Source organism: Triticum dicoccoides, chromosome 6A (assembly GCF_002162155.2).
Source record: "Triticum dicoccoides isolate Atlit2015 ecotype Zavitan chromosome 6A, WEW_v2.0, whole genome shotgun sequence".
NCBI lineage: Eukaryota > Viridiplantae > Streptophyta > Magnoliopsida > Poales > Poaceae > Triticum > Triticum dicoccoides.
This window is the reverse complement of record NC_041390.1, coordinates 629,046,664-629,068,872: the sequence shown is the minus strand read 5'-3', so window position 1 is coordinate 629,068,872 and position 22,209 is coordinate 629,046,664. Positions and strand designations below refer to the sequence as shown.

The following is a 22,209-nucleotide window of genomic DNA, read 5'->3' as shown; positions in this document are numbered from 1 at the left end:
AGATTTGTTTTGAACGGCGACTTTGGTGTCTGCTTTTAATTGCCAACGATGGGGATCGGAGCTGCAAATTAGCTATGCACCATATTATATGAACCTTCATTCGTCATGCTCGCTGCTACTTGCAGGGTAGATGGAGGTGCTATTGGCTTGGAAATTAACCTTGCAAATTTGCATCTAAAGTTAATAACTGTTAAAACTATAGTGATCGGGTCGAGACGAGAGAAGTCTTATGTGAGTACATGGGGCGCACGCGGAGTATCCTTTTCTCCCCTTCTTCGATGTAATTTCGGGATAATAATACTATTGCTTGAGCAACGACTGTGACAAAAATGCATGGTGTTTCTTGGAAATTAATTGTTGTTGCTTGCTGTATTTGACAACAGCCTAGTGGCCGGAGTGTGTGCACGGCAAACAACAACGACCCAGTAAAGAGCCAACAACCCCCTTCTCCCTCACATAACTCCACTCTCGTGCCATTGCGAGATCCTCGCTCCGCCTCTCATCTCACCACATGCGTAGTCGTCCGCCTCCTCCGAGCTGCTAGGTTCCAACGCCGCCACAGTCCAGTTCTTGTTCAGCCGTCCTCCACGGCTCGATCGATCCCGGCCGATAGGTACGACCGCATCTCCCCCTCCATGTTGTGCTTTCATCTCCTCAAGCCTCCCTCATACGTCATCGTCTGTTGGGGCTGAATCTCTCAACCCCTCTTCTTCTTCCTGTAGCTGCTGCCTCTCACAACTCACGAAAGAAACACAGGAACACAAGAAGTTTGGTGCCGCTGCCTCACACAGCCCGCGTTTTCTTCTGTCTATTTCTTGTCAAAGGTAAACATGCTTTACATCTGTATAAGTCAGAGCCACGTAAGCGCACTACCCGGCACGCATAACTCTTCCCCTAGAATCTCTCTAGGACGTGCAAGCTCATGTGGCTAACTAACCTATCCATGCGCTAACAAACTAACAAACTACTCCCTCCGTTCCTAAATATAAGTCTTTGTAGAGATTTTATTATAGACTGCATACGGAGCAAAATGAGTGAATCTACACTCTATAATGCATCTACATACATCTGTATGTGGTTTATAGTGGAATCTCTCCAAAAACTTATATTTAGGAACGGAGGGAGTAGACGATCTCCTCTAGCTGATTTTTCCAGCCGGTCTGACCCCAGCCACGCCTTACCGCTTCTCATGGCCATGCTGCATCTCACAGCTGTGCGCGCTCAGCTGAGACCTTGCCGGACGACTCCATATGCTACATGCAGAACCAAAAACCAAAACATGCAGATACAGAAAACATCAAGATTTTATCTAACATCGTCGCCGCCTAGCGTTGGCTACGTGGCCTGAGACTTGCGCGTGATCCGTCTGGCGCCCGTTCAATGCTTGGGCTCAGTGGCTTACTTTGACTGGTTATGTTTTCAGGGTGTAGATTGACGACCCAAATCTACCTGTTTATCGTCCGTGCATTCATCGACCTCCTAACACAGTGGTCATGGAGGCGGCTGTGGCGAGTGTGGCCACGGGGGTCCTGAAGCCCGTCCTGGAGAAGCTGGCAGCTCTGCTCACCAATGAGTACAAGCGTTTCAAAAGTGTGCGCAAAGAGATCAAGTCCCTCACTCATGAGCTTGCCGCCATGGAGGCTTTTCTTGTCAGGATGTCCGAGGACGAGGATCCCAATGAGCAGGATAAAGTTTGGATGAATGAGGTGCGGGAGCTGTCCTATGACCTGGAGGATGCCATCGACGACTTCATGCAGAGCATCGGAGACAAAGACGAAAAGCCAGATGGCTTCATTGAGAAGATCAAGAGCTCGCTAGGGGAGTTGGGAAAGATGAAGGCTCGTCGTCGGATTGGCAAGGAGATCCAAAATCTGAAGAAACAAATCATGGAGGTGGGCGATAGGAATGAAAGGTACAAGACCCGTCAGGCCTTCTCCAACACCAGAAATGCGACCGTTGACCCTAGAGCTCTTTCTATGTTTAAGAACGCCTCAAGGCTTGTGGGAATTGATGAACCTAAGGATGAGATAATCAAATTGTTGACCGAAGGTGCGTCAACAGATAATCAACCGAAGTTGGTTTCCATCGTAGGAACTGGAGGAATGGGCAAGACCACTCTTGCAAACCAAGTGTATAAAGACCTCAACAAGAAATTCAAATGCCGGGCCTTCTTATCCGTGGCACGAAATCCAGACATGACCAATATCATGAGAATTATTCATAGTCAAGTTATTGGTCGATGTTTTGCTGACACCGAAGCAGGGAGCATACAACAAGTCATCATCAATATCAACAGTTTCCTAGCAGGCAAAAGGTATTGTTTCTATTTTGTGCCTACTTGTCGTCCTACAGTATATACTGTAAGATTAGGGAAACCACACATTGTGGTGCCTTGTATTGATCAATATATATAGGTTACAAGGCAGAGTTCGTATCATACAATATACAGACACCTATACAAGGACTACACATATACAACCGTATAACTATACAAAACAATACGGTTATATATTCTAACACCCTCCCTCAGTTGTAAACGGGCGTCGACGAATGTTAAGACTGTCTCGAAAATCCAAGAAGAGAGGGGATGGCAATCCTTTGGTGAAAATGTCCGCAAATTGAGAAGAACTCGGAACGTGAAGAACCCGGACCTCGCCTATGGTGACACGGTCTCGCACAAAGTGTAAACCGATCTCCACATGCTTGGTGCGCTGATAATGAACGGGATTCTGTGTCATGTAAACAGACCTCACATTGTCACAAAACACCACAGTGGCACCAGTCACCGGTCGATGAAGCTCCTGAAGAAGCTGCCGTAACCAACATGTTTCAGCCACAACATTTGCAACTGTCCTGTATTCGGCCTCGGCGCTGGAGCGAGAGACCGTGTGCTACCGCTTAGCAGACCACGGCACCAGGTTAGTGCCAAGGAAGACACAATAACCTGAGGTAGACCGGCGAGTGTCAGGGCAACCTACCCAATCAGCGTCAGAATAGGACAACAACTTGTTGGAGCTGCATCGAAACAAAGTGAGGCCATGGCCGGTGGTGCTACGAATATAGCGAAGCACTCGCTTCACAAGGAGCAAATGGTTAGCCCGAGAATCATGCATATGAAGATAAATCTGCTGCACAATATAAGAGATGTCTGACCGAGTGAATGTGAGGTACTGAAGACCGCCTGCAATAGTACGATACTCGATGGGATCTGCAACTGGATCACTGGACTTGGCTGAAAGTTTGGAGGTAGTATCAACGGGAGTAGAGATGGGTTTGCACTGCAACATTCCAGCTCTGTCAAGAAGATCCAATGCATACTTCTCCTGTGAGAGGAACAGACTATCCTTGCTGCGTGTGACAGAGATGCCTAGAAAATAATGAAGATCACCCATATTTGTCATACTGAATTCGGTACGAAGAGAGGCAATCAAACTGTGCAACCATGTTGAGGAAGATGCAGTCAGGATAATGTCATCCACATAGAGCACGAGATAGGCCATGTCAGCACCACGTCGATAGACGAACAACGAGCTGTCGGACTTGGAGCCAATGAAACCAACCGATGCAATGAACGAAGCAAACCGCTAAAACCATGCTCGAGGCGCCTGTTTCAAACCATAGAGTGATTTGTTGAGACGAAAAACCTTATCAGGGAAACAAGGATCAGTGAACCCAGAAGGCTGACAAGCATAAACAGTCTCGGTGAGAGTGCCATTGAGGAACACATTCTTGACGTTGAGCTGATGAATGGACCAGTCACTAGAGAGAGCAAGAGAGAGCATTGTTCGAATAGTGGATGGTTTGATGACCGGGCTGAAAGTTTCATCAAAATCGATACCTTCTCGCTGAGTAAATCCACGAAGCACCCAACGAGCTTTGTAGCGATCCAAAGAACCATCAGACTTCATCTTGTGACGGTAGATCCACTTACCAGTAACAATGTTAGCATTGCGAGGTGGATCAACAAGGTCCCAAGTGTTGTTGGAGAGAAGAGCACCATACTCCTCAACCATAGCGGAATGCCAATTTGGATCCTTGAGAGCACCACGATAAGTCTTCGGTATTGGAGATAAACCCTCAACATGAAGATCAAATATATTTTTCGGCTGCACAATACCCTGTTTAGGACGAGTGGCCATGGCGTGAGATGGTGGCAGTGGAGGGGCCCGAGGCCGGCGGGTCCGGGGTGGATCCATAGCAGCAGGAGCTGGCGACGGCGTTGCCGGCGGTGACGCTGCTGCAGTAGGAGAAGGACTCCCAGCAGGCCGCCATCGGGGCTCCCGGCAGGGTGCTCGGCAGAAGCCCGTTCCCTAGGCAACCGGGGCGAGGTCGGTGGCGGCGACCGAGGCGAAGTCGGTGGCGGCGACCGTGGAGGGGACCGTGGCGGCGGTGGCGGCGACCGTGGCGGCGACCGTGGGGTCGTGTCCGGGGTCACTGTGCCTGGCACGGTGAACGGCATCAACGAGACCAGCTGCTCAGTACCCTGCAAAAAATCATAAGTGTGCAGGGAAGGAGTAGAAGTTGACGAAGACGGAGTGGAGGCAAAGGGAAAGATTAACTCATCGAACACTACATGACGAGATATGATGATCTTTTGGGTGGAAAGATCAAGGCAACGATAGCCATGATACCGTGATGGGTACCCTAGAAACACGCATGGCACGGAGCAAGGCGCAAGTTTGTGCGGAGCAACGGCTGTGGTGTTGGGGTAACATAGACATCCGAAAACCCGAAGACCAGCATAGGCAGGATCTACGCCAAGTAAGGCGCGAAAGGGAATACGATCCGAGATTGCCTTGGAAGGCAGCCGATTATGCAACATAACGGCGGTGTGAAGAGCTTCAACCCAAAAACGAGGTGGCATGCTAGCTTGGATAAGGAGTGTACGAGTAATGTCATTAAGAGTACGAATAATGCGTTCGACTTTACCATTCTGTTGCGAAGTGTATGGACATGAAAAGCGGAGTGCAATTCCATGGTGCTGGGCAAACGAATGGAGGAGTGAATTATCGAACTCACGACCATTATCACACTGAATAGCCTGCAAGCGTGCACTAAACTGGGTGAGCGCTAAAGCATGAAGGGACGACAAGTGCGAGAAAGCTTCGGACTTAGTCCGTAGAGGGTAGACCCATGCATACTGAGTAAAATCATCGAGACAAACGAGATAACAGGAGATGTCCACAAATCACAGTGAATTATTTGAAATAGAGTAGTGGTTACACGATTGGTGAAAGAAAAGGGAAGACGAACATGACGACCTAACTGAAAAGCATGACACAAGCTACTTTTATTATTTTCCCTAGGGATAATCGAAGAACGAGCTAATGGCTCCATGACGGGCCGCCCAGGATGCCCAAGCCGACAGTGCCAGAGTGCTGCATCGACGACGAGGAAGGCGTGTGGCTGGCTGATAGAGGAAGGGCGGATGGAGTAGAGAGCTCCGAAGCTATTGCATCTGAGAATCTCGGTCCTGGATAGAAGATCCTTCATGGAAAAACCAAGAGGGTCAAATTAGACGGATACACAATTATCAATGGTGAACTGACGAACACACAAAAGGTTTTTAACTATGTTGGGAACTACTACGACATTACGAAGGTAAAGAGGACGAGAGGTGGTCGAAATAGGAAGACGTGCATGCCCGGTACCGGTGATTGGAAGAGTGGAACCGTTACCGACAACGACAGCACGACGAGATGAGGAGGGGGGAGACACGGAGGTGAGCATACCGGGATCGGACGTGAAGTGGGAGGAGGCGTCGGTGTCCATCACCCACTCCCTGGAGGGTACTTGCAGCCCCATGGTCTGGAACCGATGCATGAGCGCGGCCTGGTCCTATGAAGCCGAAGTTGATGCCGGTGATGATGGAGCCATGCCGGTGAGGCCGTAGGAGGGCTGTCTAGGGGCGTAGCCGTAACCGTAGGGAGCAATGCCATACGGGTTCTGGGCATAGAACGCATGCGGCGACGGGGTGTGCCTGGGCGCGTAGCTGGGAGCGGGGGCGTAGCCGGCGGCGCGCGACCGAGCAGCCCCCGTTGGCCATAGGGCCACATCTGGATAGCGCCGTTCCAGGGATGCTACGGTGAGGGCCAGGAAGGAGTGGCAGCCTGCGGGGTCGTGGGCGCCGGGATGATCTCCTTGGTGACTCCAGCGGCGGCCTTCTTCTTCTTTCCTTTTCCAGGAGCCTTGCCAGGGTTGCCGATGTTGGTGAAGAGGGCCGTGTCCGAACTGCGGGCGCGGCGGTTTTTGCGCTTCATGTCCTGGAGCGCGAGCAATGAGCGGCACTGCGTGAAGGTCATACCGGGCATCAGGGAGATCAGATCGGTGGCGGACTCGTATTGCTCGGAGAGGCCGTTGAGGCAGTGGACCACCATCTCGGCATCATCAACAGGGGCACCAAGATCCGCAAGCCCATCGGAGAGGGACTTGACCTTCTGAATATAGTCGGCCATACTCATCTCTCCCATCTTGACATCGCCGAGCTCGGCCGTGAGGTGGAGTTGACGATTGATCTTGTGGTCGTTGAAGAGACCGTTGATGCTGTTCCAGAGATTGACAGCGAGGGGATCGTCGCCGGGCGTCATGACGGCGTCGAGGATGCTAAGCGAGACAGACACATAGAGCCAAGAGACGACGGCGGCGTCGAGGAGAGACCACTCCGGGTTTGGCGCATCGGGAGCATCGAAGTCGAGGTGATCCAGGAGGGTGTACTTGCGACAGACGACGCGGAAGAAGGTGCACCACTGCCGGTGAACGCTGGTGTCAAGCACGAGCTCGACGGGAACATGGCCTTTGATGGAGTGCAGGCCAACGGCCTGGGCATGCAGCGAGGTCAATGAGAAAGACCCCGTGCTCGTCCCAGATCCATCGGCGGCGGTCGCGAGAGGCAGCTTGGCCTTGGCGGCCTCGGCGTCCTGGCGCTCCTTGGCGGCGGCTAGCGCCTGGTTCGTCGCTTCAGCGTCGGGCTGCGACATGGATCCGGCGGTGCGGGCGCGGTGGCGAGAGGGGTGGTGGCTTCGGCGGCGGCGGAAGGAGGAGGAGGGCAGCACAGGCTAGGGTTAGGTTTTTAGGCTCTATACCATGTAAGATTAGGGAAACCACACGTTGTGGTGCCTTGTATTGATCAATATATATATAGGTTACAAGGCAGAGTTTGTATCGTACAATATACGGACACCTATACAAGGACTACACATATACAACCGTATAACTATACAAAACAATACGGTTATATATTCTAACATATACAAGTAAGAAAGTTATCTAGATATTTCACATCAAAATCTGACTTGGCATTTGTAAAAAGGAAAAATGATTCCATGTAATTTGTGTTCATATTTTTCCATTTATTTTTACAAAATGTAATGGTTAAATGTTTGTAGTGCAGGCCGTGTAGATGTCAAGTGAGATGTTAAATGTTTGTGATTTATGTTATTTTTCTTTTCTTTTGATCTGTAGCATCTTTAAACATTGCTACTCCCTTCATTGAGTATATGACATAACCCTGTATAATGAGTAGATCCAGTGGCCCCTGTTGCTATCGCTCCCTCAGTATTTTATATATGTGGGAATGTTAATTTCCCTTCCTATAGAATTGACTTGGCTCCCAATTTCCCATGATATCATAAAACCTTTTTTTGAAGTTGTACCCCGTGACCAGTTTTGGGCAGTGATTTTGATAATAGCTTGTTAGTGTGGCATATGCACGCCCTCCACGTGTATCCCTCCACCTTCTCATTTTATAACACTCGTCCATTTCAGACCATATCCTTTGTGCATCCATATGGATGTGCTCTCTTTACTCCCTCTTCTCTCTCATTCCATCTGTTTGGTTTTGCGATGGTGATGTGTAGAGTCAAGCTATACCTGGCCATACCTCGGGCCGGGCCGGGCTTCGGGCCGGGCCTAGCCAAGCCCGACGCAAAAAACCTAGGCCCGAGCCCGGCCCGTCCCGGCCGTCGGGCCTGTTTTCTGGGCCCGAGCCCGGCCCGAACACGTAAAAGCCCGTCGGGCTTCGGGCCGGCCCGGCCCGTCCTTCAGGAAAACACGAAAACGATGGGCCCGGCCCGACCCGGCCTTCGGGCTCAAAATCTAGGCCCAAGCCTGGCCCAGGAGCGGCGTCGGGCCGGGCCGGGTCGGGTTTTTTCGGGCCGGGCTGCCCATGGCCAGGACTAAGTCAAGCTGCCATGATATCCTAAGGTCTTAGTCACTATTGTCAACCTCGCACAACTCTTTGCATCACCAGCGATCCGAACCGGAAAATTGTATTCCAGGGGTTAAGTGGGTTCATAAATCGTTTAGAGGGGAAGTGAGCAAACCAATAGTTTATAGGGAATATGAACTCTTCCCTAACTATGTAGCTAGCTCTCTTCTTAATATCACATCACCAGCTCTCTAGATTTGCTCCTAGCTTGATTCATCCTGGTCGATGTCCCTTCTATCTCTGTCAACCACATATGGTTATTCATCATAATGTTTCAATCCATTCCTTGTTAAACAACTTCATGCTTGTCAATATTTTTTATCACTCTTGACCTTCTCCATTTTTTCCGAAAAGCCTGGATCATTATACTGACCATTTCTCTTGTATAAGGGAATGGAGGGAGTATATTCTATTATATCCTAGGTTATAAAAGGTGCTTCGTGTGAGAACCAAGCACTATCTTGGTGGCTAGAGCTCACAGTGGTGATGTTGCCCACCCGTGCTCGAATCCCGGTGCGCTATTTGCGTGTAAAAGAATCGTAGAGAGGTCTCATCTGATACGTAAACATGTACAGTTAAGTAAGGGATCCATCCTCCCTTGGCAATTGTTCCAAATGTGCTTGTGTAAATTTTTAGTTTTGCCTCTGTATAGAGCATTTTCTCCCCAAGCGCATGCCTAGCATGATTACACCGGCGCCTTGGCATGATCAAGCACACACCTAGACGTGCTCTTTTAACCATAATTTTAACACTTATGTCAGCTTGCTTCCATCCGAGTGCTTCCATCAGAGTACTTTTATGTTGTCATTGTGAACAAGTTTCTTATATTTATTTGTCTATCTTGTTGTACACTCTTTCTAAAGTCATGTTAATATCCCCCGTGAATCCATGTGTGGGTATATTGTTGTCATTGACGATATATGGGATGTGGTTACATGGGGTGTTATTAAGCGTGCATTCCCCGTGACCAGTTCTGGCAGTATCATAATCACTACTACTCGTAAAAATGATGTTGCTGAATCATGTCGTTCTTCATTTGGTGGTTCCATTTATGTTATAAGACCACTTAATACAGTGTGTTCAAGACAACTATTTCATAGAAGACTATTTGAGTCCAAAGAAGATTGCCCTTCACACCTTGAAGGAATTTCATGTCAAATTTTGGAGAAGTGTGCTGGCTTACCTTTGGCAATCATTGCTATATCTGGGTTGTTGGCTAACGTTAACAAAGAAAGAACAGCTGATATATGGAATGAAGTGAAAGATTCAATTGGTCGGGCACTTGAAAGGAATCCTACGATTGAAGTAATGATAAACATATTGTCACTTAGTTACTTTGATCTTCCTCCTCATCTCAAAACTTGTCTATTGTATTTGGGTATATTTCCAGAGGACTCTGTTATTGAGAAGATGACCCTGATATGTAAATGGATTGCCGAAGGATTTATTCACAAAGAAGGCAGATGTACAACATATGATTTAGGAGAGATATGCATTAATGAGCTTGTCAATAGGAGTTTGATCCAAGTTGTACACACTGGCCTATTTGGTGAGGTGAAGAGTTTTCGAGTTCATGACATAATTCTTGATTTCATCATATCCAAGTCTATTGAAGAGAACTTTGTTACTTTAATAGGTGTTCCTAATATAACTGTTGGGACACAATTCAAAGTCCGTAGACTCTCTCTCCAACTTGGTAATCAAGGAAATTCTATTATACCAGCACATATGGTGTTGTCTCATGTTCGGTCACTCAAAGTGTTTGTTCAATCATTTGAAATATCTTCTCTTGATGAGTTCATGCGTTTACGTGTTTTGGACTTTGAAGGTTGTAGTAAATTGGAAAACCATCATCTTTCCAATATCGGGAGGTTGTTTCAGCTGAGGTGCCTGATCCTGAGAAAGACAGAGATAACTGAGCTCCCAGAAGAGATTGGCCATCTACGTTGCTTAGAAATGTTGGACATAAGAGACACCAAAGTTAGGAAACTACCAGCAGCTATTTTCAATCTTGGAAAACTGGTGCATCTGCTTATGTCGGAATTTGCTAAAATTCCTGATGGAATAGCAAAGATGCAAGCACTGGAGGCGCTGGGTTGTGTTGCAGTCTCTGAGCAGACATTTAATTTGCTGCAAGAACTTGGGCAGCTAAAGAACCTGAGGCAGCTGATCCTCAGGTTTGATAATCCTTATGACAGACACATAAGAGTTCAGAAGGTGTGCATGGAAGCTATGGCCTCTTCACTTCAACACCTATCCAGTCAGAACCTTCGCTCTCTACTTATCAACGGCGATGGGGAGAGGTACATGCAGTCTAGTCCGCTTAGCATCCAATCACTTGAGGTCCATGCTTCACTTGTTCCACAGTTTCCGAATTTGTTGGGCTCCCTCGTCAACATTCAGCGGCTATGCCTTAATTTGAAGGGAGTCGGGCAGGATGATATCAACATCTTCGGAGCCTTACCGGCTCTAGTCCATCTTATTCTGGGCAGCACAGTAAATGGATACCCCAAATATTGTCGGCGGTTATCTGAAGACAGTACGATCATAATCAGTGGTGACGTTGGCTTCCCATGCTTGAGGAACTTTTGCTTCGATGCATTCCGTTACCCGCTACATCTCATGTTTGAAGTAGGATCCATGCCCAAGCTAGACAGACTTACCATGGGTTTCCTCTTCCTTACATATGACTTCGATATGGAGGATGGTGTTTTTGATTTTGGAATCGAAAATCTTCCCAAACTCATGACTCTCACATGTAAAATAGCAGTCCGCTTGGATGATTCTATTCCAACCTTTGAGCAAGCAAAGGCAGCTGCAGAGAGAACAGCGAGGGCACATCCCAACAACCCTACTCTATCTTGTGATATACTAAATATTTGAGGTACTAATTTTCTCTCCTGGACGAGAAGACCTCGTTAATTTTGTACTCCCTCCGTCCCATAATGTAAGACGTTTTTTGACACTACACTAGTGTGAAAAAGCATCTTACATTATGGGACGGAGGGAGTAGCTTGCTATGTTTTATCTCCGTTAATTTCGTTCCCTCATGAGTTCAGTTGTCATGCAGGTTCAGCACTTCGTTTCTTCTGAGGTCGATTCACCGAATGTTTCCAAGATATTCTTGCTGGCATGCCGTTTTCACTACATGTTCACCTGTTGGACGAAGGATGCATACCCTAGGTGCCTGCAGGTACTTACTTATGCAAATCTGTACACTGTTTAACTTGATCTTTCTTGGTCCCTGGACAACGGTTGTTTCGATCAGAGTATTCGAGTTACGTGCATACAATTAATGAATCCTGCATGAAGCCATAGTGCCATTGCGCATATATTATTTGCTTCATCAATCTTGTTTTGTTCATAATGCAAGAGAAATTCCATTGAGGCCAACTAACTGCACTGTGTATACATTGTGACCAGGCTGATGTTGGACACGCTCTCTGTTACTGTTGCTACGTATCTTCTGTTGGTGGCAGCCTCCCTGATTCCCATCAACAAGTCAGATCAAGTTGCTGCTGCTCCTTTCACCTCGCCCACTTCCCAAGTTTCTAAGATTTTTTAGCAAGATAATTGTCTTTCTTTTTCATGCGCCGACTTGAAGTTTTCCCTCAATGTGTCATGCCAATGTATTTGTTCACCATTATTCATGTTGGCTGTTATTGTTATGTAATTTCCCCTTTTTGTATGCTCTTTTAGTTGTGCATTTGTGGTTAATTATCATTTCATTCATGGAGTAGCTAGGAAGTTTCTTGAAGTCAACCCATGGTAAATAAGTTCCTCTCATTTTCTCGACGATTTCGATGGTGTTATGTACATATAGGCTTACAGTATTTTCTACAGTTTATTAAATGTTTTCTACATAATCGCTGTTAAATGTAGTGATATTGATGTTAACAAGATGACACAGACATACGTGCCTGTGTGTTTGCTTCACCGATCATGCATCTAACTGACATGTTTCGCTCACTTAAGAGACCGGTTCATCGTTCTCTATGATGAATGTGTATCCACTCTCCAAGTTCCAGACTGGCCTGCTGTTCTGACTTGTTTTGTATACGAGCGATGAATCTATGTGCCTGCAGGTACGTCAAATCTATCTTAAATCTTGAATTTTTTTTCTTATACCATTTCATTCTCCACCTTGTGTTATTTTTCTGAGCAAGTTCTTTGGCAGGAAACTGAACGAGTTCTTCTGACATCAAGGAATTCTCGTGTTAAACTGAGTGAAGGATAGAAAGTGGACTTGTATTGATTTGAGGTTCAGAGAGTACAATAATATAGGCTGGTTGCAGAGCAGCAACTGAATACAGAGTCCGTCCTACTTGCACGCAGGACGGACTTTCAATCCTACAGGAGTTTTCGCATATTATTACTACTACTCCCTGCGCCCTCGTACAATACCACTTCAAAAATATGTTTCTGAGGTAGTAGGTCCTACCTACATCTATTTGGGGCCCAGGTTTGATGATATTGTGAGAGTGATGAAAGGTCATTTACAGCGACCAAGAACGGTTTTACTGGTTTCCGATTTTAGAAGGTTTATGGGTTGGTTTTTCCTGTTTTAGGAAGCTTCTAGAAGACTCTGTCTGGTTTTTACCGGTTTCCTTTTTGGTTTTTATTTCCTTTTATTATTATTATTATTTTTGTTTTCCTTTCTTATTTCCTCTATATTATTTTCTTTTTTATTTTATAACATCTAAGAAAAATGTTAGTATTTCTCGAAAATTGTTCATGTTTTTTCAGAAAGCAGAAATTTTCTAAAAAGTATCTCTTTTCTAAGAAACCTGATTTTTTTCTAAAAAAGAATGTTACATTTTTAAAAATAAATTAATGCTTTAAAAAAGGAAATCTTAAAATTCAAATAAACTCACATTTAAAAAAATGTTGGTTTCTTAAACTAACTAATTTTTTTGTGTTTTTTAGAAAACTAAATGGAAAAACTGATTGATAACCAGTAGAAAAAACTACTAGTAAACCAGGAAGAAGAGTTCTCCATTCGCTTTGTCCGAGTCGGTATATTCCTGGTTGCCAAATGAGTCGGCCGGGTCGCGAACTGATACAGTAAGCGTCAAATAGTGCGAGAGCTACACTCGAACGGTGCATCAAGAGTCCAATGCATGTTAATCATACAATAAATTCTCTAAGAATTAGTTAATTAAGATGAGAACTTAAAATCCGAAAATCTATCCCACATACTCTTATTATTAAATATATTAAGATATATTTTTGGATAATATTTCCAAGGATATCACATATCTTACCAACAGAAACAATGCATGGGCATCCACTTTGTGTATAGAAACATGTAGTTTAAAATTAACCGCTAGTTGGTGAAATTGAAATGCTGCTCATAAGTCAAAACTAATCCACAAAGGGTGTACTGAATGTCTTTCCATATTATAAGATAAAACTGTACCATGCTTTTGATGCAAAAAAGAAACATATATGCTAAATATGTATAAAATCTATATGAAGATAGATGATTCCCTTACCGCAAAAGAAGAAGCTAGATGATTCCCAGCGCGTTATTGTGGAAACACTGAGAGACATGTAGATATGAATTATTATTACTACATACTCTACTAACATTTATTTATTTTATGTTTCAAACTTAATGGTTCATGGACTTTTTGAAATAAGTTATATTATATATTATAATAAAAAATCTCAAGTCAGATTGTCAGACTAATATTTAGCAAACTTGTTCATGTATTTCAAAAATTGTTCTCGGATTGGAAAAAAAATGTTAATGAATTCAAGAAATATTCACGACTTTTAAAAAAATGTGCAAAAATTCAGAAGTTGTCTGCGAATTCAAAAAAATGTCAGCATTAAAAAATATTTCACAAACTTGAATTTTTTTGCTGAATTCAAAAATGGAACATGAATTGCAAAAAATGTTTGCAGGTTTGAAAAGGTTCACAAATTTCAAAAAATGTGCATGAAATTAAAATGAAAAAAAGAAAAGAAAAGATTAAAAAATAGAAGAAAACAGATGAAAGGGAAAAAATCACGCCAAAAAAGCAGAATAAAAAACCCGATTTAGGGAAGGTTCTAGAACCTTTCCCAGAACCGTGGGGAAAAAGCCAGTATGGGTCGGCACGTAATTAGGATGTGGCGCATGGGGCGGGTATTGGGTTGCTATCCAACGACCACGCGCCAAATAGGAATCGCCTGGACGGGTGGCATTGCCCCCAGTAGATAGATTAGGGGCTATGCATAGTATTTAGGGCCAATTAACCTCCACCCACAAACAACTGTGCGCTTAAGGCTTGAAGCTCGGGAACTTTGCATGTTAAAGTGTTAATAAAGCCCATTATTAGTTGGTCAGCCCACACTACGGTAAACAAACTACCAGTTAGTTTATTTCAATAAAAGAAGGAAGAAACCCTGGTAGTTTTGGAAGCTGAGGATGTCGATTGTTTCAGCGTTGACGCAACACATTAGCTTCGTAATAGCCCCACCAAAAAAAGCTTGATGAGGGCATCCACACAACCGATCAGCGTCGTTGGCCGGCGACGGCAGAAGCGGTGAGTACCCGTTGTTGAATCATACCGTGCAACAATACTGATGAACTTGTCCGCATCTTGGTCCAAAAAACTAGAAACTTCTTTCTTCGGGTGAAGTTAATTTGGGGTATCGAATCCTTGTTTTCTTCTCAATAATTGGTGCTCTAAATTACTCCTGGATGCAAAAAAGACGGTGCCCAAAAATATTTTAAATATCTGTTTTTTTCTATTTTGCGCGTGAGAGAGCCGACACACTCTGTTGGGCCACGTGGTTTTGGGCCCACGGAACAGAGAGAGAGAGATGGGCCAGACGACGACTTGGCGACGGTCGGTCGTTGTTTACGCGTTGCCGAGCAGATCCATCCATCCCCTTCTCCTCTCCTCTCCTCTCACTCCCACTTCCTGCTGCCACTCTCACTCCTGCGCCTCCGTGCACGCGTCGCCGGCGTCGCCCGAGCTTCTCCTCGCCGGGAAAGCCCGCCATTGAGCGGCAGATCCATCCTGCTAGCGCTAGCTAGGTACGAGTACGAATCCCCACTTGCCCTGCTTCCATCTCTTTCTAGTAAGGCGCGCAGTGGCACCCGCCGGCACGGGGTCGGCCCGTAGCTCATTCGTTGCAGCGACCGTTGCGCTCACCTCGGTCGATCCATCCTCTTTCAGCTCCAGATCCACGACGCCGACGAAATAATTAATCCACTCTTCACCTCTCTCGGCGGCGCATGCCGATGCGACTGCGACGGGATTACTTCGTGACCGCCGCGGCCGGATCCATGCTTTGAGGTACGGCCCGTCCCCTCTCTCCCTGCTTTGATCTCCTCCCATGCCGCCGTCGGCGCCGCGCATTGGACTGACTGCGCCGGCACTGGGGACGCTCTGTCTGTACCTCGTGTGGTGCAGCAATGGGCGGTCGGGCTCACCTTCCCTCAATCCAGTCTCTTCCAGGCCCAGATCTACGACGCGGAGAAGAAGAAATAAACATTCCACTGTTCACCTCCCTCAGTCCATTCTCTTTCAGGGTTCAGATCCACGACGCGGAGAAGAAGAAACAATCCACTCTTCACCGTCAGTGTACCAAGCGAGCTGCCTCTGAGTTGCACCACATTCAGGTACTATGAACCAATAAAAACTCAGCTGGTCAGTGCAATAAGCAATTTGTAGTTAGCTGTTTACTGTCAGTGCATTCTGCAACCACGCACATTTTTGACCATTTTTGGTGCAGCAATGGTCGGGCTCACCTCTGCTAATCTATCTTCTTTCAGGGTTCAGATCCACGACGCGGAGAATAAATCAAATCCACTCTTCACCTGCACTGCGAGTCCAGCGAGCTCTCGCGCTGGGTTGCAACACAATCTGGTATGAACCCATCTCTCTATGTATCCGACACAGCTAAAAATTCAGGCTCCATGGGAGCAATCTGCAGCTAGATGTTCAGTAGTCTACTAATCCATGCTCTCCTCTTTTTCAGGTTGTCGATTTGTAGCTAGCTGTTTACTGTCGGTGCATTAAACAATCTGACCTCCACTGACAGTTGACTGACCAAGCTCTGAGCTAGCAGGGCCATGGAGGCGGCTCTCGTCAGCGTGGCGACGGGGGTCCTCAAACCTGTCATAGGGAAGCTGACCGTTCTGCTCGGAAACGAGTACAAGCGGTTCAAGACAGTTTGCAAGGAGATCAAGTCCCTCACCCATGAGCTCGCCGCAATGGAGGCTTTTCTCCTCAAGATGTCTGAGGATGAGGATCCTGATGTGCAGGATAAAGTTTGGATGAATGAGGTGCGGGAGCTGTCCTACGACATGGAGGACGCCATCGACGACTTCATGCAAAGCATCGGTGACAAGGACGAAAAGCCAGATGGTTTCATTGAGAAAGTGAAGAACTCACTAGGGAAGTTGGGGAAGATGAAGGCTCGCCGTCGGATCGGCAAAGAGATTCAGGATCTGAAGAAACAAATCAAAGAGGTGGGTGAGAGGAATGCAAGGTACAAGGGTCGTGAGACCTTCTCCAAGACGGTCAATGCGACTGTTGATCCTAGAGCTCTTGCTATATTTGAGCATGCATCGAAGCTCGTTGGAATCGATAAGCCCAAGGCTGAGATAATCAAGCTGTTAACAGAAGAGGATGTTCGTGCTTCAGAGCAACAACAACAACAACAACAACCGAAGATAGTCTCTATTGTTGGATCTGGAGGTATGGGCAAAACAACTCTTGCAAACCAAGTGTATCAAGAGATCAAAGGGCAATTCGAGTGCTGGGCCTTCTTATCCGTGTCGCGAAGCCCGGACATGATGAATATTCTGAGGACTATTCTCAGTGAAGTTAGCGGTCAAGGTTATTCTAACACGGAAGCAGGGAGTGTACCAATACTCATTAGCAAGATCAATGACTTCCTACTAGATAAAAGGTACATCTATCTTTATCTTTTCTTTCCATTTCTGCTTACTTGGCGTTCTTTGAATGTATAAAAAAGTAACTTGGATATGTCATTAGGAAGACTATACTAGTGGAATTTGTTAAAAAGTTTCGTATAATTCTATCTTCGTAGTTTCTCCATATGTTGTTAGAAAAAGTAATGGTCAAATGTTTGTACTAATAAATACTGTGTTGATGTTCTAAAAAGAAGAGAAATAGATGGAAAGAGTACAAAGAAAACCATGTCAGGAGCCTATGATCATGATTTATGTCCTTTTGTTTTGATATTCTAAGATCCTCAAGACAGGCACATAGCTATTCCCTTTATTGAGTAATAATGGGCATAAGTTTGTGTCGAGAGTAGAGCTCAAAACTCTCCATTTTCTCACAGTACTAACACCTTGGCTCACTTTTCTTTCTAATTCTCCTTGAGCTCCCCTAACATGATGAACTATAATTTTTTTGTGCACTTTACCTCACGACCGGTTTTCGCTAGTAATTTTGATGATATAGATGCTGGTTTTGCAAATGTGCCATCCACATTACCCTGGTTTTCACATGAAAGCTACCACACACATGACCTTTTTCCACCTCCACCTCTCCCTTCTCTGGGTCCCTTTTATCTTGAGACGAGATACACCGTGCCTCGATTCAATCTTCATCCTCTTCTTTCTCGTCCTGCCAACCGAACGCTGCACTGCTCTATTGAGACCAGCTCCATTGAGATTCGCTAGGTCTCCTCCACTATTATTGCTCTGCACGGCCATCCATCACCGACTATGTAGTAGTCCAAAATAAAAATATATTATATTTTACTAGGTTAAGTGAGCCTAGTTGTTATAATCTCTCTGTTATAATGGGAAAGCATGCCCAAATACGTAGTCCAGGAGGGAAAACGAACATTTTTTTGAGATATTATGTATGTAGTTTACTCAATTTTGAATTTAGATCACTTGATCTTTGGGTCCGCACCCAGATTCTTGCTCTGTTACTCATGACCACTTGATCAATGCCAACTTATGATTATTCATCTTTTGATTCATCTCTTGTCTTTCAACATATTGTTCTAGTCTTGATATTTTTTGTGGTCATGCCTCTTGTTTAAACAATTGCTTATCCCCCTTGCTCCCTGTAATGGACCAAACTAACATGGACGTGCAGAACAAATTAAGTATGCATATGCCCTTTTAGCACTTGAGTGCCTATCCTTTTCATTTTGCCAATGTTAACATGTTCCGTTTATTCTTTGTCTAACTACACAACACTTTTTTTTAGGAACATAACACTTTATTTTACAGATATGCTAATATTTATTTGTCCATGTATAGGTACTTTGTTGTTGTTGACGATATATGGGACGTGGATACCTGGAATATTATTAAGTGTGCATTCCCTGCTACAAGTTCTACCAGTAGAATAATCACAACTACTCGTATAAACAATGTCGCTCATTCATGTTGTTCATCATTCAATGGCTGTATTTACAATATAAGGGCTCTTGATATGGTGCATTCAAGACAGTTATTTCATAGAAGGCTATTCAAGTCTGATGAAGATTGCCCTTCATACCTTCAAGAAATTTCTGAGCGGATATTGGAAAAATGCCATGGAGTACCTTTGGCGATCATTGCTATATCTGGTTTGTTGGATAACATAGAAAAAACAGAAGATCGATGGAATCAAGTGAAAGATTCAATTGGTCGTGCACTTGAAAGGAATCCCAGCGTCGAAGGAATGATGAAGATTTTGTCACTTAGTTATTTTGATATTCCTGCTTATCTGAAAACTTGCCTCTTATACCTGAGCATATATCTAGAAGATTCTACTATTGAGAAGAAGGACCTGATAAGAAGATGGATTGGTGAAGGATTCATTCATAGAGAAGGCAGATACATGGCATATGAGGTAGGAGAAAGGTGTTTTAATGAACTACTCAATAGGGGTTTGATCCAACCTGGGGCGACAGATATCTATGGCGAAGTGAAGAGTTGCCGGGTTCATGACACAATTCTTGATTTCATCATATCCAAGTCCATAGAAGAGAACTTTGTTACTATACTTGGGGTTCCCACTATGACAATTGTAAACCAAAGCAAAGTTGTTCGTCGACTCTGTCTACAAGGTGTCAAGGAAGGAAATTCAGCAATATTGATTGCAAATCTCGTGTTTTCCCATGTTCGATCACTTACTATGGTTAGAGGTCTGTTGGTAATTCTTTCTTTGGAGGAGTTCAGACATCTGCGTGTTCTTGACTTGATGGATTGCTCTGAATTGGAAGATCAACATCTTGAAAATATAGTGAGGTTGTTCCACCTGCGGTACCTGAATCTCAAAGATACAAAAATAAGCAAGCTCCCGGAACAAATTGGTCGTTTAGGATGCTTAGAGGTGCTGGACCTAAGACGGACTTCTGTGAAGGAATTACCTGCATCTATTGTGAATCTCAGAAAATTGATGCATGTACTTGTTAATCCTGGTGTGAAATTTCCTGATGGGATTGCGAAGATGCAAGCACTGGAGACATTGGAATATGTCAGAGTCGACAATCAGCCAGTAGACTTCCTGAGCGGCCTTGGTCAACTAATGAATTTGAGGAATCTGCGGCTTACCATTGATTTGAAAGTTGATTCTGACACTGAGGATACAAATATGGTTGGGGAGGAGCACAAGAAAGCTATTGTCTCCTCCCTGTGTAAGCTAGGCACCCATAACCTTCGCTCCCTCACTATTACTATTGGGTTTGGGAGCAGCCTCTTGAATGAGGAATCTTTGTGCCTGCCTACCCTCGAGGACTTTTCTATCCGTTTTTGGTCCTTCCGACAGGTTCCGACATGGGTGGGCTCCCTCAGAAACCTCCAACGGCTACACCTTCGTGTGGAGGGGCTCAAGCAGGACGACGTCTGCACCCTTGGGGCTTTACCCAGTCTGCTCGTTCTGGATGTGATGGATGAAACAGGGTCAAACGGAAAGCTCAGAATCAGTGGTGAAGTTGGGTTCCGATTCTTGAGGATTTTTATTTATGAAGGATGTTATAATCCAGTAGATCTGATGTTTGGGGCAGGGTCCATGCCCAAGCTTGAAAAACTCGTGCTTGAATGTCTAAGCATAGTTGAAACTAACCCTCGAGACTTTGGAATCAAGAACCTCCCCTGCCTCAGTACTATCAAATTTACTCGTGTTTGTGGCGATAATCACATTGTTGAAGCCGTGAAGACTGCCTTGGAAAGATCAGCCAGCACACATCCCAACCATCCTAGTATGTTCTTTTCAGCTCGATTGTTGAAGCTAATTGAATAAAGAAGCCAATAACCCAGGAGTTGCTGCTGGTCGTTGTCCGGCCAGCTGACTCTTAAGTTTAAGAGTGTTCAGCTTGATTCTTCTCTCTGTTATGGTACACCTGTGCGTTGTATTCTCCCCGTCGGATGATGTACTATGGAGTCCGTGTGATCCAAAATTGTAGAATTGGTAAAGACTGCTACTGTACTGCCTCATGGGCTGTTTGGTTGTTCGATGAGTTGCATTTTATGTAATAATCAGTCATCCATGTTGATGATTTAATATTATTGGGCTACTATTCGTAGTTGTCAGAACAACTGGTAATACATTTTCCTGTTCTCTTTGGCAAGCCAGACATGCATCATGCAAGCTTTTACAGTTGGACTGAACATTTGATATGCTCTGCTTCTTCCCATTAGTCCCCAACAATTCAGATGCTGTTATATATGCCTGCTTATGGTTGTTTACAGCTTAATATGCCTTAATATGCGCCTGCCACCTGGTACGTGTTATTGTGAAATTAAATTTTGACTTTACAGTTCATCTGTCAATCATTAGCAGTGGTAACATACCAGACCAGTACTGGCTGATTGGGCACTTGAATGTTGTGGCTGATCGATGTTGTTGGCAACCAGCTTGAGACCGGATTAATTCGTGCAGTCAACAATCCCAGTACAGAGTATCTATGCACGCGATTAAGTAACGCAGCATCCAAGTTGTCATTCAGAAAATAGAATATGTGCTCTTTCTGAATTGGTAAATTATCTTCAGTTAGAAATTAGTGCTGACAATTGTTTAAATTCGGTAATGCCATTGCATTCTTGGTGAGTTATTTCTGAAGTTAGTTATCTTCAAGGATGCTCAGTTGCCTGTTAGAAGTTCCAGAACTAAACACTTGATGAGCCTTTCTTGTTACCCCGATGATTTGGATGCTGTTATATATGAGTACAGTTCAATACACGACTGATATATATTGCTGTTGAAGTTTGGTGTTACCAGTCATCAATTAATTTGCAGTAGCAGATGACCATTGCTGACTACTCTCACGATGCTGCACTAACACTGCATGATGGTGCTGGGCACTGCATAACATAATAGGGGCCTCTATTGCTTGCATATGCATATCACAAATCCAAAACCCAGCAACATCAAGAAATACAAGAGTTCTCAAGTTAATTTTCAGAGTTTTGGGGAAACTGCAGTTTATGTCCATTTTCAGAGTTTCTGTTGACATGCCCTTTCGCAATGGCGGTTGACATACCATAAGATCACCAAGGACCTGAACTTTGAGAAGGCAGCACTAGCTCTCGATCTCTTGAGGAGACGAGGCATTTGTATTAAGCAAGTGCTGTTGGATGATGCTCTGTTATGCTTGTTATATATATATATATATACATATCATGTCACAGCTAATTATTTCTGTTACCTATCATTAATTTGCGGTGCTAGTTACTCTCCTAGATGGATGCTTCAGGATGTAGCCGATGATAATTTCTGTTTCCTGGCTGAATATGATGATTTGGACACTCTTCTCTTCTTTAATGGGCTGCATGCATGAAGATGATGCTGATGGTGTTGGGCATCGAGAACACCACAACCTCTCCTGGAACCGGAAGCTTGCCCATGATGAATAAAAAGTTAATGCATCACCAGCTCTCTGCCAAGAGCTGCCTGGATCTGCTCCGGCTCACCCGGTAGATCTAGACTTTGCCTGACGAATTCAGAGTTTCAGGCAGGAAAAAAAAAGAACACGCTTTGCAGGCTTGGAGTTTGTAAGGGAACGACTGGCCGCATTATGACACTTGC

General features: G+C 44.9%; 3 protein-coding genes across 5 annotated transcripts; all 3 read left to right on the top strand.

The window, feature by feature from the left end:
- The first annotated feature begins 1,485 nt into the window (after positions 1 to 1,485).
- LOC119316191 (disease resistance protein Pik-2-like) lies at positions 1,486 to 2,414 on the top strand. Its single transcript, XM_037590518.1, has one exon. The coding sequence runs from the start codon at positions 1,494 to 1,496 to the stop codon at positions 2,412 to 2,414; it is 921 nt and encodes a 306-aa protein (XP_037446415.1). The 5' UTR covers positions 1,486 to 1,493.
- Positions 2,415 to 9,094: 6,680 nt separating this feature from the next.
- Positions 9,095 to 11,840, top strand: LOC119316189 (disease resistance protein RGA5-like). Its single transcript, XM_037590517.1, has 3 exons — positions 9,095 to 11,090; positions 11,277 to 11,399; positions 11,630 to 11,840. The coding sequence occupies exon 1, from the start codon at positions 9,095 to 9,097 to the stop codon at positions 11,087 to 11,089; it is 1,995 nt and encodes a 664-aa protein (XP_037446414.1). The 3' UTR covers position 11,090; positions 11,277 to 11,399; positions 11,630 to 11,840.
- Positions 11,841 to 15,080: 3,240 nt separating this feature from the next.
- On the top strand, positions 15,081 to 20,756 carry LOC119318693 (disease resistance protein RGA5-like). 3 transcript variants are annotated; one of them, XM_037593281.1, is made up of 6 exons: positions 15,081 to 15,236; positions 15,379 to 15,498; positions 15,734 to 15,824; positions 15,978 to 16,071; positions 16,184 to 17,119; positions 18,456 to 20,756. In XM_037593281.1, the coding sequence occupies exons 5-6, from the start codon at positions 16,278 to 16,280 to the stop codon at positions 20,422 to 20,424; spliced, it is 2,811 nt and encodes a 936-aa protein (XP_037449178.1). In that variant the 5' UTR covers positions 15,081 to 15,236; positions 15,379 to 15,498; positions 15,734 to 15,824; positions 15,978 to 16,071; positions 16,184 to 16,277; the 3' UTR covers positions 20,425 to 20,756. The 3 variants fall into 3 exon arrangements, with proteins under 3 accessions (XP_037449178.1, XP_037449179.1, XP_037449176.1); XM_037593282.1 differs by having other exon boundaries at positions 15,651 to 15,824; XM_037593279.1 differs by having other exon boundaries at positions 15,616 to 15,824.
- Positions 20,757 to 22,209: the final 1,453 nt, after the last annotated feature.